General features: G+C 39.8%; 1 protein-coding gene across 1 annotated transcript; it reads right to left on the minus strand.

The window, feature by feature from the left end:
* Positions 1–751: 751 nt before the first annotated feature.
* On the minus strand, positions 752–15,199 carry FAM149A (family with sequence similarity 149 member A). Its single transcript, XM_058025229.1, has 14 exons — positions 15,138–15,199; positions 12,795–12,905; positions 11,719–11,851; positions 10,063–10,205; positions 9,191–9,316; positions 8,871–9,047; positions 6,881–7,071; positions 5,326–5,480; positions 4,104–4,207; positions 3,673–3,891; positions 3,246–3,360; positions 2,503–2,631; positions 2,070–2,151; positions 752–1,234 (listed from the first exon to the last, which is right to left on the minus strand). Exons 1-14 carry the CDS (start codon positions 15,197–15,199, stop codon positions 1,161–1,163), a joined length of 1,821 nt encoding a protein of 606 aa, XP_057881212.1. The 3' UTR covers positions 752–1,160.
* Positions 15,200–15,973: the final 774 nt, after the last annotated feature.

A 15,973-nucleotide genomic window follows, 5' to 3' on the forward strand; every position in this document is an offset into this window, starting at 1 on the left:
GTGCAAGTTACGCTTGGGAATATTCCAACTGGACACAAGACAAAACTTTCCACAAGGAGAATAATCAGCCTTTGGAATAATCTCTCCATTATGTGGCAAGTGGTGGATTCCCCAGCACTGGATACTTAAGATTCAGCAGGACAGGGTGATGGTGACTCATCCAGACTGTGCTTTCACCAGCAAAGACTGGACCAGATGATCCTTGAGGTCCCTTCCAACCTGGAATGAGTCTACAACGATTATCAGGATGTAAGATGACCAGTGATTGTCAGGTGCCCAAAGACTGACCAAAAGGGAGAAATGTTAATATACTTCTGGTAGATAGTAACATCCCTCTTCCTCTCTCTTACCACCTGAGAGCAATCCATTGCTGCTCTAGTAATTAGCAAATCTCTCTTTTTAAGCCACAGAAGCTTATTGTTCTGCTCTTCTCTTCATCTGTACAAGAAATCACAAAAAGTGAGAATGGTCCTACAGATTTGTCAGCATGTGGTTCAATTGCTCAGCATCTATAAATGCTTGGCTTGGCAGGAAAAATATTACTTGCTGTAAACAAGTTTATCCAAGCAGTTCCCGTGGTTACTGATGATCAGAACAGCAATAAACGAGATTTTGAAAGAAATAAAGGAAGAAAAAATGGCTGGTACAGATCATACTTGTAAGAGATAAAATATTATAATATAATAATAAGCAGACAGACTGAAAAATGGAGAAACCTTAAAACAACAGTTAAAGAGGAAGTACTGCAAACTTCTGTTTAAAAGTATAAATTTTATATATGACTAATATTTAGACAGACTAGAACATCTTTAAGGAAACAAAAAAGTGGGAACAGCACATTATATTCTAAAAGTATCTTATTTGATAGGTAGAAAAACAATTCACTAGGAAAGGCATAAAAAGGAAGAATGCCTGAGAAGAAAGTGCAGACACAGTCTCTTGGTACTGCAGAGCAGACACCTCAACCATTTATTTCCTTTTGCTATAATTTTTAATCTAAGCTCTGGTCAAATAATTTTAAAAGAACGCAATGCAGACATCCTGAGGACTGCAAGGCTCAGCAGACACCACCATATGCACACCTTCTTTGTTACACAAGCAAATTTAGTGCTTCAGTCTTTCAATCAGTGCAGAGGGTTTCTGTTTCTTCCTAAAACAGGTTAAGAAGCAATCTGAAATCTCTTCTTTGAGTTTGGAGGATTTTTCTGAAAGGATCTGGAGTAATTCTGTGAACCTGGAAAATATAAAACATTGCTAATTGTTGTAGTTTCTGAAAGACACTCCAAGATTATATATTAATTACTTCCACTATATATTAATTACTTCCACCAATGTGCTCAGATCAATATTTGCTAACCTGCCCTTATTCTTACATCACCTGTTATATAATTTTGTCAATGATATAATTATTTAAACTCAAGGAACTTCCAAACAAGTAAAGATTACTTATAAGGACTCAAATACCAGGAACCTAGATAGTCAGCTTTATTGTAAAAATAAAACAAAATGAGGGTTGCCCTCTTTTTTGGGGTTGTAAATTCAAGACAGAGATGCAAATCAATACTAATTTGTTTTTCATGAGAGCTTTATATTTTTATTTAAAATGTACATTTTCAAAACTAGTTTTCCTACACAAAAGAAGTTTATTAATTTCAGACCTAAAATAAAATTTGTCATTAGCAGTTCACCAGCATGCAAGTGTGGTACTACTCTAGAAGCTGCAAAAATATCTTGCCAGTACACCACATACTCTTGCTATAGTTGTAAATATGTCAAAATGCTAAAAAAACAAAAATGAGATTATGAGACTGAATCTTTTTCCTCTTCCTTTTCCCTTTCATGTCATAACAAGAAAAAGAAGATTCAAAGGATCCCTACCCATAAGAGTTAGGACTACCTCTGAGCAAGTGAGGAGAAACTTCAGAACCAAACTCAAAAGATCCTGCCAAGAAAACCTGTTGTTCTTTTATGCTGAGATGGCTCTCCCTAAGCACTAGACTTTTTGACAGTATGATGGGTTAATAAGCTTTGTTGGCCTTTTACCTTTCAAGTCATTCTCCTTTGCCTACCTGTTATCAAAAATCCTTGACCGGTCCTTCTGTGGTTAGCAAAATCCACAGGAGTCAGTGACTTCTTCTGAGGTGTGTCTCTCTGTACAAAGGAAAGATATACTCTTACCTAGTGAGATACACTTATCTATGGAAAGAGATCGATTATGGTTTTACGATCTAGTCCAGCAGACTGGACCCTACCAAAGTGCAAAGCTCAACACTGCACTAAAACTGCACACTTCTAGCACACACACCCCCTCAAAACCTGAAAAAAAAATTCTTCATACAACAGTACCACACCCTCCCCAAGACTTTTAGCATCATCATCTCTAGAGATAGCAGGAATCCCTGTACATCAGAAGTCAGGAAACGAGACCTTCTGTAAACCAACAGCAGGCATGAAAGAAAACCTCCTCCCTTTTTCCATGTCTCCCCTTACACTGTAACATACCCTGAATGTATGAGTTGTGTTGGGTCTTGGAAATTGATCAACAGTAACAGTTCTTTCTCTGAGTGGCTGCTGCTCTGCCCTGCCAGCCATTGCACTTGACACTCTGCTCTGAGTATATTGTTCTTGATGCTGAGAAAATTAGGAAGAGCATTAAGAGAATGCAGCGATTGAGTAAGTTAAAATATTTTTTTTCTGTTCACATACAAAAGTTTACAAGAAGGTAAGAAAAATATGTTTTCAATAACCAAAAGCACGAATTTAAGTGTTACCTGTTTTTTAAACAGATGCAAGACTGTTTCTATGTTGGCATGTCAATATATCAACATGTAAATTTACTTTCATTCTGGTGATTGATTACTGCCTCAGCCTTCAAAACTAGCCAATATAAGATCTGGCTTTTTTCAGTTATTAGTGAATAAAACAATGAAAAGAGCTATTTAAATCCAGATGCATAGAAGAGCAAGGTTACTATCTTGTCATCTTGTAGGCTTGTTCTTTTTAACTTTTTTTTTAACCAGATTTTTCTGTTGTCAGACACTTTCCACTATGATCTGTGATCTAAGGTTTTGAACTGCCTCCTCTCGCATTGTAATTGCACCCCAATGTAACACACATTAGCACGTTAAAACTATGTATTAAATACAAACCAACACAAGCTGTAAAATTACTCACTTCAACAAGTGACATAGGATAATTTATTTCTAAACAGCTTGAAATTCTTTACTTTAATGAACACAACTTACAGGGCTCTGCTGCATTCGAGGTACTGAAACACGTTGTTCAACAGCCTCGGAGTTTATTGGTGGCAACTTGTTCCGGGTCGCAGGTGCACGAGCAGAAGATAAACTACTGCCAACCCTACAGAATTTTAAGGATTCCTGTTTTAGGAGCATTCACCTTACAGACTTCTTCACTGAAGTAATATGAAATTATTAAGTAGTAGATTTCTTTATAAAGCTCAGCTACAGAAAGTAACAGCACCTAATACAGCAATAAAGAAGTAGAACAAACGCCTTTCCTCAAAAACAATCATGGCTCTGTTTGCTTTCTTCTTCCCTCTGAATTCTAAAATTAATAATAAATCATGGGTTAGGTCTCAAGTATTTTTCAAAATCCTTCAGTGGTGAAATTTTAGTAAAGTTCTGAGAAAAGAATAAAATGAAAACTTACTTTTTTTTTCCTTTACGGATTTCATCATTGTGCATATTAGGAACTTCTGAGCAGGGATGGTCAGAGGTGAGAGAAGGTAACCTTGGTACTTTCCTAGAAGATGCCAGCAGAGCCGGAGATGGTGAGAGAACACTGTTATCAGAAATTCTCCCCAACCTAGCATGTGCTGAATTTGGAGTGCTGGAGGTACTGGTATGCTGTTTGTCTTCTTGCTCATTCCTAGGGAAAGAAAAAGAAATAAGGAATTAGGATCAAGAAATACAAGGGTTTAACAGTGCATCATTTTTACCTGTGCAAATTACTATCATATCAGTGATCACAAGATCACACAAGACCACTGCCTTTTTTACCATTTTTTTTCTAATTGCAAAAAATTTTTTATGTGAATAATGTGAATTATGTTGTATTTTTAAAATGTCAATGTCACCTACTGGTGTTTTTCTGCCACAGCAGCATGCCTCTGTTGGAGCGGTTTTGCTTGAATTGTCATCACACCACTCAGATCACTGCAGAAGTTGCTGGAGAAACGGTAAACCTATTAAAAGCAACAACTATGTGTTAACCTTTACTTTTTTAGAAGGAAGATCTCAAAAAAGCACATAGTTAAGAGGAATTTTACTTGTTTTTTATTTCTAGTTCCTTTTAAGATGGTTCAGTATAATTCTCAGGAGTAGATGGGGCAACAATGCTTTTTTCTTTTGCTTACCTTCATCGTATTTTTATAAACAAAATTTGTGTAATTTAGTTACTGAATTGCAACTCGATTTACAATATAAATTTCAGTTGAAGCCAAAGATTGATTCTTCAAACTTTTCATGTTCCCTCAGCACAGGGGCATGATTTATCAAAGGATTTTACTTCTCCTGGCTGCTGGGACTGCTATAGAACAAAGCACACCCACAGGGAGAACCAAGACTGCTGTGCTATCTTTCCTGTGTTCCTTATCTCACTCTTTAGCAAGCATGGAAAAAGAGTTGATGGAAGAAAATTAAGTCACTTGAACTCAGCAGTGAGAGACAGGAGAGAAAAAAAAAAAAAAAAACACAAACAGAAGCAGTGGCTGAAAAAGGAAACAAATGTGCAATACACTAATCAGAAGACAGAGGGAGGAGACAGCAAGCAGGACATTTTATCAATATAAACATGAGTTTCTACAAAGACAGGCCTAGTGCCAGCGTGCTAGTGGATGTACTGCAGAATCCCCTTTCACAAGAAGCAAAGAAAAAGAGAAGGAATGGGAGACTCTGAAACTCATGGTGTTGTGAGAAAAGCTCTTCAAGTTGCAACTTCACATCCCAGTTTATCTTCTTAATTCTAGCATGAAGAAATTACTGGATCACAATAAAAGCATAATTAATTTTTAAGGACAGAAAAAAATGTAACAAGACTTCGCAAATCAATGGCAGCAATACCTTAGAGGTAAATTGTACCTTTCAGAACCACCAAAGAAAAACAATTGACAATAAACAAAAAATGAACGTTGAATTAAACCTCATTTTAAATCAGATGACTTAAAGTACCTATAATTAGTATAAAGAAGAAAAAAAAAACCAGAGGAAATAAAGAAAAAGAGCCTTTTCAAGTTTCACTCAAGACTGTCCAAGGTTTGACCAAAAAAAGAACATTTGACAGAGAGGTTTGCTTTATTTTTACCTGTGATGAAACTGAAGGAGCCCCAAAAGATACACTTTGTGCTTCAGAGCCTCTGAAAAGTGGAATGGTCCCAACATCTGCTGTAATATGAATGGCTGGCAAATGCAGCAGTTTTGCTGTAACAGTTGTCAGTTTTTCTATTTGTTGGTCACACTCTGCACAACAGCAAAAAAAGTAGAGGGAACAAGAAGTATTTTCTATGTTTACCAGCCATCATTTCTTGGGGTTCAAGCAATAGGACAACAGTAAATAAAGAGTTGCACATAGCTTTATATTTCCATGCTATTTAAAAATCTAACATATATTATGGGTTTTTGAAAGCATTTCCATTTGTCTTTGCTTTCTCTGACACTGACATACAAGCTGGCCTATACAGGTAGATTCAGAGGTGGTTGTTTAAGAAAATACAGATAAGACCTTGGAAATGCTGTCTAAAAATCCCCAGAGCTTTTCCTTTCTAAGAAGTAAAAAAAAAAAAAAATGTATCAAATAAAAAGTCTATTGATACTACCCTCTGACAGCAGCTATACACTGTTTCATTTTGAGTATATGTTACCATCTTATTTCTATTATAAACTCAAATTCTTTTCCTTCCTAGTTTAAATACTAGCTACATGACCTTTAAAAATATAAAAGGGCAAACCTATCATAACACTGCTAAATGATCCTCCCTAAAATATAATACAGAGAGCTAAACAATCCACCTGCGCTGTCAAAAGAACTTTTAAATTACAGAAAAACCTGAAATGTTACGTCCTGATGCTGCAAGCATTCAGAAAAATTTTGCCATTTCTTACTTTGTTGTATTCTTATATTTGAGGTCAGGTGTACCTTACATTAGAGGTAACTTCCAAAATCCACCCTCAGTTATTCTTCTGTTACTTCCGTCCTTTTAAAATACATTGAAAGAACTGAAATTCCCCTCAGCCTCCAGAGATAACACATGCACACTAAATAGATTTTCACTTCTACCTATTTTTCCTAGCTTTTCCTTTTCCTCACTACAGTCTGTTAGAATATGAAAACATAGAAGAAAATTCCACGTGTCACCTTTTCTTCCTCCTATATTCAAGTCATGAATTCCTGCACATCAGCAAGACTGTCTATCTCACTTTAACATTCTGACCACCCAAGGGTTCTTTCTATTTCTAAAGCTTTAACAATGAGGACTAGGAGACTCTGATTCCTAGGTTCCAGATCACATTGTCAGTGATCCCCTGACTAATGATGACTAACAGCATCAATTTGCATCTTCAAGCCAGTGATTAATATTTTTATTTTTTAAAACACACTCTCTTGCAATGAAGCTATTTCAGTATTTTTCTATTTACATCTCTCATACAAAACTCCCTGAAAATTAGGAAGAAAGATTTATTTTAGGTGCATGTGTGTGCACACATTCTTGTGGCAAGGCATTGCATATGTTACAGTTCTACAGCACTGGTTATCTTAACTAAAGCTTGGAACATTTGCTTAATTTAAGCAGATGGGGAAGGATGACTTTTCTGAATTAGATTCAACAAATACCATATTTTCAAATGAAAATATCAAATACCTGGGATACTAGTTTCCCAATTTTTTTTAATCAGTTCCTCCAATATTCCAATGACATTGCTCCAGATATGATCAAACACTTCAGAAGCCACAGCATCTTTGATACAGGCATTGGGAGAAACAGGGGGAATGCCACGCTTACACCTCTTCTCAGAAAGACGCATTTTCTTTTGTTCCCAAATCTCATCCTCACTAATAAAGGAAACAAATTCAAAAGAATTCCCATGGGAATTGACTTCCTCCCACCACCCCCTCCTTCAATAGAGAAACACACACATGGAAGAAAAGGCAGTCAGCTGGAGATAACCAAAAAATTCAAACTCAAATTCAGCTAAGGGAAGAGAACCTATCAAATACATATACTGATTTCTTTTTCATTTGCTTGCCATTGAAAAATTTAAAAATCCCATTAGGGCATTACAAAAGAAAGATCTACAGGTCTAGGAAAAAGTTTTGTATGTGGCACAGTCATTTGAGACTAAATCCTATGCTTTTTACAATAAAATAGGCAACAACATCTGTTGTATTTGTCAAGAGGACTCTCACATGAAAATTTCTTTCTCAGCATGCCCTGTGTACCTGCACACATCTGCAATTTTCCACCACTGATCAGAGATGAAACAACTTTAAAGGATTTCTGCAGTATAACAAGAACAGTAGAGCCCATAGGCTTGCACATACCTTATTCCTATGCACTACAGTAAGAACAGTTACGCTGTTTAGGTTTTTTTTTCCGTTTCCTCTGTTTCTAGGGAAATATGTTTTAGCAACATCTCCTAACTTGGTCTTCTAGTACACCCTCTGAGAAAGAATGTTTTGACTTTTTTCTTTTTGTTAATGCCATTGTATTTTTTCCTAAGGAAAGGGGTTTTTGGGAGTTTTTTTTTTTTTTTGAGATCAAAAAGATGCTTCCAAATTCCTACAGGTTTCTACTACCTCCCTTTCTCTTCTCTTCTCTCTCACTTCTTCACTTCTTCCTCAAGCCACACTGCATAATTCTTAACTGTATGTGAGATGTGGCTGATTGGTCCAACTCACAAAATGACCAAGCTATTCTCCTGTCAGGCTTTGTAACACCTAATATTTTAGTTATGGAGAACAAGGTATTTCACAACTGAAGGAAACAAGTAGCATATGAAGGAGACAAAAGAGAGAAACATACCCTCAGACAAGTCTCCCTCCCAAATTAAGTTTGTTTACTTATTAAAACTACTGAGAGCATTCTTAAACCTAAATGCTTCCTAAAAAGGCAGCAATTCCAGCCTTCTCTTTCAAAAAGAGCACTGAAATGGTCTCTCCCTGAAAGGTTCCTCAGGTTTTCAGAACAACCACGTCTTTGTTCTGAGTGTGCATAAGGCCTAAGCACAAAAAGCTTTGTGCCCAGTGAGTGCCACCAAAGTTTTCCCCTTTTAGAGGCCTTTTAGAAAGCAGCACATGATGACCTTTCATCCACCCAGTAGCCAAACTCCTGGAACATTCAACTGGCTCACAGGAAACCCAGGCTGCACTGTGAGGAAGATGACTGAATGACTCGTCACTCACAAGAGTGCTCTAAATGCAGGCTGTAACATGCAGCTCTCCTCACAAAGCTGCTGTACTCTGCACAGAAAGAATTTAAGACTCATTAGGGCAGACAATGACAGCACAAACAGTGTAATGACACTAAACACCCTGACGCTCAAGGCACTCACTTGGGGAGAAAGAATGCCTTCATCCTCAAAATTAAAATAATCTTAAAATTAAATATTCATTTTACTGAATCTCCATGCATCAAATACCTCAAAACAACTAGTTAAGACATTCCTCTGAAATGGGAGATGTGAGCTTTAAACCACTAAGCTTAATCTTAATCTTCCACATGCCCAGTGAGTGTCCTGACCACTGCGCTACCGAACACAGGGGCAGAAGAGAAACACAGTTTAGTAACCCTGACTCAGTTCATTGATATTTTTTCATTACATTCTTCAAAAATACATATATCTGTTATTTACAGTTCCTTGTTGTCAAAGGCAAGATATTCCTCTATTTTTCCATCCTCATCATAAATTTCTTCTTCCAGGAAGGAATACATGGCTGAGTCTGATGTAGAAATCCTACTGGAACTTGAATGCAGTGATGTATGTATTGGAGATACTGTTGGGATCAGTTTAGAGCCTGAGATGCAGAGCCTGAAAAAAATATCAAGAAAATGAGAAGTAAACATTCAAAGAAAGGAGAAAGTGCATATTTAGTTATACTGACATGTTTCAGTAATATAAGAGTAATATTTGTACATGTTTCTGAAAAGGGAAACTTTAAAAAATTAACATACTCTTTTGTATGACCAGTACATTCAAGGAGGCCAGGCACACACTTAGTATCTACACGGGCATCATTTCTGCTCTGAAAATGCTGAAAGCCTTCATCCTTTGGCACTAGGAGCTGCTTTCCTAGAACCCTGAATAAAAAGGAGAGAACAAGCAGTGTCACAGATGGAAACCTTAGCCATATGCAAATATCCAGAATACAAGCACCTGCAAACAGTAGGCAATGCAAAAGCACAACTTACATCTGCTTTGAGGGGCCAGAGCCTTGTGTGGTACCTTAATATTGCCTATTATTTAAGTCATTAAAGTTAAGCTGATTTACACATTATGAGATTCTAGTTTATAAATTTTAAGAGCAAACAGTAAAACTTGTTAGATTATTCTAAAGCCAGACAAAAGTAAACACACCTCCTTCCTTATGAAAAAACTATATAAGATGCAGAAGACAATTAACATCTGTGACTTGACTTATCCAACTCCAGTATCCACCTAATGTGAGTAAAAGTGCTAATCAAAAGTGTTTACATGGAAAGTTAAGGCTACAGTTGAAGTTCTGAAAATGTGTGAACTCCAACACGCATAACGTAGAGAGGAAGAGCGAAAAGGTAAAAGTAACTCTAATAAATTTACACTAAATTATATAATAAAATAATTTCTGAACAACTTTGCCTGCAATCATTTTATTAATCAAAATGAAGGGCATCAGTTGCTAAAGCACCACTGCCCAGATTGACTGACAGCTATGGCACAGCTCAGTCCCAGGCACAGAGATCTGAATGCACAAGTGTTGGTGATGCCCAAACCATAAGAGGGTACCCCCAAAAATCAAATTACAATGGTAACTGATTTAAACTACTACTAGCAAGAATTTCCTTACCTTATATGAGGAAATTGTTCAACCCAATCTGCACATTCTGCCTGCAGGTTCTCTGTTTTTGAGGTCACTTTTCCTTCAAACAGCAATTCATCAATCTCCCAAAACAACTGTTGCACTCTCTGTGTGTTGGCTTTATCAAATTCCTATATATTATAAAGTTAATAGTTGTTAGCAAATATGCACGAATACTAAAATTTCTGTAATATTTAAAGAACAGAACAACACGAATCAACTTCGCTGAGCATGTCAAAATGCATGTTCAGACTATATATTTTTGACACAATTTATATACCACAGTGCAGAAAAAAAAACCCAATAAACAAACACCCAAAAGACCCCACACAGCTGGCCTGAACAAGATGATTTAGCAAAAAGGAACTACAAGACTGTATTTCTTTGACATTAACGTATAACATACAGCTGCCTAGAATTAGCCCTATTAAAAAAAAAAAAAGAAAAAAAAAGAAACAACCATTATAAGTTGTTCAGACTTCCAGCCTATTCTCTGTGCCAATGTGAAGCACGCACACTGCATCTCCAGCACCCAGGGCACCCTGCTCTTTCAAGAAGTCCTCTTCTTCTTTCTTTCTAAGTACAACAGCTAAGAGGGCAAAGAGGGAGCACCTTATGCCTGTGTGACCTAGTCTAGGGCTTAGGAAACAGCTGTCAGTGTGAGAAATGCCCTTCCATACTTCTTCACTAAACCTACAACTCAGTGCTACTAGATAGTAGGTTACCATAAAGGCAAATGAAAATAGTAGAGAAATGCCTGATTTTATCCAGTGACGGGGAGACAAGCACTTGGCTGAGGGTTCCTCAGCTAGGCACTGTTTGTAATGACATTTGCCACGTACTTTAGACACTTTGGTACACTAAAAAACTGATAAAACTCAAGGCCCAAATTATGCTTGTTCCCTTCCAGCTGGATGCCTCCAAGCACTTCAGGCCACAGAAGGGATCACACGGAATGAGGAAATAACTCTCACACAGGTTACCGTAATATCCAGAGTCAGGCTTTCTCCTGAAGGGCTGGCAGCGACAGGTCGGGTCAGTACGCTAAAGGTTAGGGCATTATGCAAAAAGAATGGCAGAACTACCACTACCAGCCACAGAAGGTTTTCTGAAATGAAACGTGGCAGCAACTGCAATGCTGCAACTTCCAGCCTGCACCAGGTATGCCTCAGAGGTCAGCCTTTGTAACAGTAGGACCTCTCTTTGCATCATCTACAAAAAATAACTAAGTTCATGTAAGAGCTAAATGTTTACCAAGACTGGGAAATTTAAATGCATGTTCATGAATGTACCTCATAACTGAAAACCTTGAGAAAAGTTGAATTAAGACATTGCCTGCACTATATAGTGTTTGAAAGGACATGTTTTATCATTTGCTTGCACTCAAAAACCTAAGCCTACCTTCTTCAGTAAAACAGCTTTTTTTCCCCAAACTTCATTACTTATCATTTTATTCTATTTTCCTTTGTTACACATCAGCTGCACCAATACCATCATGCAAATAAAACTATTTTTTAAAGAGTCAATTAATACACTTATTCATTAGGCTATTATGGATGAGGTGCTGCATGTCCAACATCAGTAAAAAACTAGTATTTCTACAATATTTAGAGAAAGAGTAATATAAAAGCTTCTGTGACATACATCATCCCTCCAGGAGTAAATCGAACTTCTTTCAGTAGACAAACTAGTAGTATAGCTGTTTATTCCAGACCAAGAATTATTCAGCTCCGTGGGTGTTGTGCAATCACTAGGTGAAAGGGATGAAAGTGTCTCACTGAAAAGAAGACAAATTAAAATGAAGAACACATGTATCTTCTGTATAAACATCTTTTAAAAAAAGCAACAAATCAAGTAAATGGTGCAAGCAGATAGTTTAAAGTAGAGTGAATACATGCTCCCATTAGTACTATTTACTACCTCAAAGGCAATTCCTTCTACACTATTAAGTTTTTGCATGCATTTAGACCACTGCAACTCCATGGCACTCTAAAATATGCATATGAATGTGTTTATGTTTTTGAATATAATTATATGCATGTATCTATGTTTCCAGCTCAAACAATTATTTTGGTTTCTCCACGTCAGCTAGTGATCACATGAAAAACAGATGGAAGATAACATAAGGTTTCTTTAACTCTTTCACATTAGAAGCTTCCACAAGAAAACTTTTGCAAAACTAAGCACAAGATCTCTACAGATGTTTCAAACAGCACTGAGTTACATGTCCCTATGCAGCACTTTTTATGTTGCTAAATCTGGCGCACTTTAAAATTGAGGCACGGCAACTCAAGCCCCCAAAGTTTTAGCTGGTCCCTGCCAGCTACCACCCACCCCAGGATGCAGGGAAAGCAGTGGTAATAGGATGTGCAGGCAAATCCTAACCAGTGTCATCTGGAATAAAATGTCTTGAAAGTTAACTAACCTGCAACATGGGCGAGCATACTTTCAGTTTAATCATGAAGTCTGATTTCCCTTCCAGACCTAATCAGTGCCCTCTACTATGGTCTTAAAATGCTTAAATCCATATCACAAACCAGGGATAAAGTTCAAACCCTTTAAACAGCAGGTTAGGTCAATTTGTATCCTGGATTATATCGTGCAATAGTTATTATCCATGAGAATTATTGGAAGAATGATTAGTGAAAATTAACTCCAATCTGGAAATATCTAAGTCAAAAGTAAGTTAATTAAGCATTATTTCAGAAGTACATGAATACCAGGTATAATTGTCAATGGCTTCTTGAACATTTCTTGCAAAAACTGATGGAAGAGACACTCCACTTTTTCCAGAGAGACACTGATTTGGGGAACCTCTGGACAGTCCCTTCCTATAAACACAGAAACATAACATTCCATAATTTTAAATAAAGTTAATTCACATCTCCACTGGAAAGGTAGGGGTGAGGAGGGCAGGGGAAAGGAGAAGAGGAGGAAGACAACTACTCTGTTGAATTTTTCCATTTTTCAGTCCTATCCATCAAGACAAACATTTGCCTGAAGCAACCAAATAGCTTTTATTTGCCTTACTTACAAAAGTGTCTTTAAAAAAATGTACTTTTGAGACTTGCTTTACTCCATTGCCATCCTCCTTGGATTTTGCACTTCAAACTTCGCAAGAAGCACACACAAATGAATCAGCACCTCACTACTGCAACAACAGAGCAAAGGCACAAACCAGTAATTGCCCATAGAACAGTTTAACGAAGGAATGTTTTTTCTTTGTTTGGGAGGGCAGGGCTTTTTGTTGGGGGGGGGGGTGTTTGTTTTTTTAGATGGAAATTGTTTATAATTACACAACTGTTCATAATTACATTCGATGCATGAAGTTGGGTCATTAATATGCTAAACCCAGCTCTTCAGAACATACACAGATGTGTGAAAGTGCTCCTTGGAAGCACTTAGAACAACTGATTGCTTCACCTATTTTCATGCCATAAAACCCTCACAGCAGCATGACAGCATCGAAGCACATTTGTGAATGAGTAACTATAGGAAAACAGCTCACAGTTCCAAGAATTTTCTTCATTTCTTTTAGACAAGAACTGTAGATTTATCTTTCCATTACACATATTACAAAGACATACACATATGTCAAAATCTACCTCTCTACTCAAATGGACATCACACATCCTACTGCTATGTCTTGGTTAAGAAAACAACAAAACCTACCATCAGCTTGAACTTGCATCAGAGAAGACATTAAATTTAAAATTCTTCGAGGCTGGTTAAACAGCAGTGGAAAGCATTTCCATGTGTTTGCACTTCATATCCTATCTCTTCCCTAGGCATCTGCTTTTGGCCAGTAAGCACCAGGAGGCTCTATGAATATTCATGAAGTCCAGACCCATGACTTGAGTCTTATTTTGTTCTAACACCAAAATCTATCTCTCAGGAAGTAACAGTGAGCTCACAGTCTATCTTCTACAGGGAATGCTGTTTCCTTCTGTTCCCGTACATCCCTCTCTGGCTAACATTTGCCATGTTATTTATTGCTCAGGGAGCTTTATAAGGTCTTTCAATTTTTTTCATCGCTGACCCTTGTTCTTAGTATTTTTCCACAACTTAATACCGCCACCAAGGTTTAACACTTCACTGCTCTTTACCTGCTCAAACTGCCCAGGTCGGATTCCCATGAAACATCACTGGAGGAGGAAACCACTTACTGTTACCTTCTGCTTACTAATACCCAAGCTAAACCTCCCCTGGCACAATTTCAGGCTGCGTCCTTATCTCTTGATGTGAGCTGGAGCAAAGTAGTATTTCTGCCACATTTTTCCACTGCATGTTATTGTACTACATCTCCTGACTCCTTGGACAACACGCCATTAGACGCGCCGGTAGATCATTGCAATAAAATAAAACTATAGGAAAAACCCCGCCCAGCACATCTATAGCATCACTTCCCCTGCGCTGGCAGGCGAACACCAGAAGCTGGAGAGCTCCCAGCTGCTCACCGAAAGCTCCGCAGCGACGGGCATTACACGGGGACAACAACACCGCGGCAGCGCTCCCGCCGCCCCGGCAGGAGAACAGGCGGGCCGCGGACACCGCCCCGCCACGGGCCGCAGCCCCCGGCCCCGCCGGAACACTCACCTGGGGACGAGCAGCCCCCGGCCCCGCCGCCACACTCACCCCAGGACGAGCAGCCCCGGCCCCGCCGCCACACTCACCCCAGGACGAGCAGCCCCCGGCCCCGCCGGCACACTCACCCCGGGAGGAGCGGCCCCCGGCCCCGCCGGAACACTCACCAGGGGACGAGCAGCCCCCGGCCCCGCCGCCACACTCACCCCAGGACGAGCAGCCCCCGGCCCCGCCGGCACACTCACCCCGGGAGGAGCAGCCCCCGGCCCCGCCGGAACACTCACCCCAGGACGAGCAGCCCCCGGCCCCGCCGGAACACTCACCCGGGGACGAGCAGCCCCCGGCCCCGCCGGAACACTCACCCCGGGAGGAGCAGCCCCCGGCCCCGCCGCCACACTCACCCGGAGAAGAGCCGCCCCCGGCCCCGCCGCCACACTCACCCGGGGAGGAGCAGCCCCCGGCCCCGCCGCCACACTCACCCCAGGACGAGCAGCCCCCCGCCGCAGCCGCCCCGCGGGCCGGCGCCCCGCGCCCTGCGCATGGGGGCGCGGCGGGCGCCCCCCGCACCGCCCCGGCGGCGGCAGCGCCGCACCGCCCGCACCGCCCGCACCGCCCGCTGCCAGGGCCCACCCGCGGCTCCCCACGCCACGCCCCGCCGCAAGGCCTCGCACCCCTCCGGGCCTCCCCACGAGAAGCTAAAGCCTCAGCCTGGGCGGGAGCGGTGCCATCTCCCCATCTCTCGCCTCGCAACACGCCGCCAAAGAACGCCGAGCTTGGTCTTTCTGACCAGAGGAGGTTTCCCTCGTCTTCGTAGATGAACAATGGTTATGCCATGCTGGCCAGCTACATAAAGATTTTCCCTTGTTAACTGAGTTCCTCTCTGAACTACCTCTGTGCACGTCACCGATCTTCTTTAGCATGGGTCAGAGCAGAGCATAGACTGTCAGCTGCAGATTTACACTAGCTCCGGTAATCCACTAGCTTCATTCATCTCTAGCTCCAGGACATAAAAACTCTGGCGTCTACATATTTTGCAGAAAGCATCTCTTAAAGGAGGAAACAGAAATGCTTATAAGCAAAAAGAAAATACAAGAAAGAGGAAATAACAATAAAGGCAGCATTAAATATGCTGAAAATTAAGACTGAAAAAGCAAGACATATGAAGCCTCACCTTACAGGAAATCAAACAGCAGCATTTAAATGACATTTAAAGTTTCATAACCAAACAAAATATTGCTCACTAAGAAAGGCATACAGAAAATGCCTAGCATTTTTTCTCTGATGATAATTTTTTTTTAACCTGTTCAATAAGGAA

This window comes from Melospiza georgiana, chromosome 5 (assembly GCF_028018845.1).
Source record: "Melospiza georgiana isolate bMelGeo1 chromosome 5, bMelGeo1.pri, whole genome shotgun sequence".
NCBI lineage: Eukaryota > Metazoa > Chordata > Aves > Passeriformes > Passerellidae > Melospiza > Melospiza georgiana.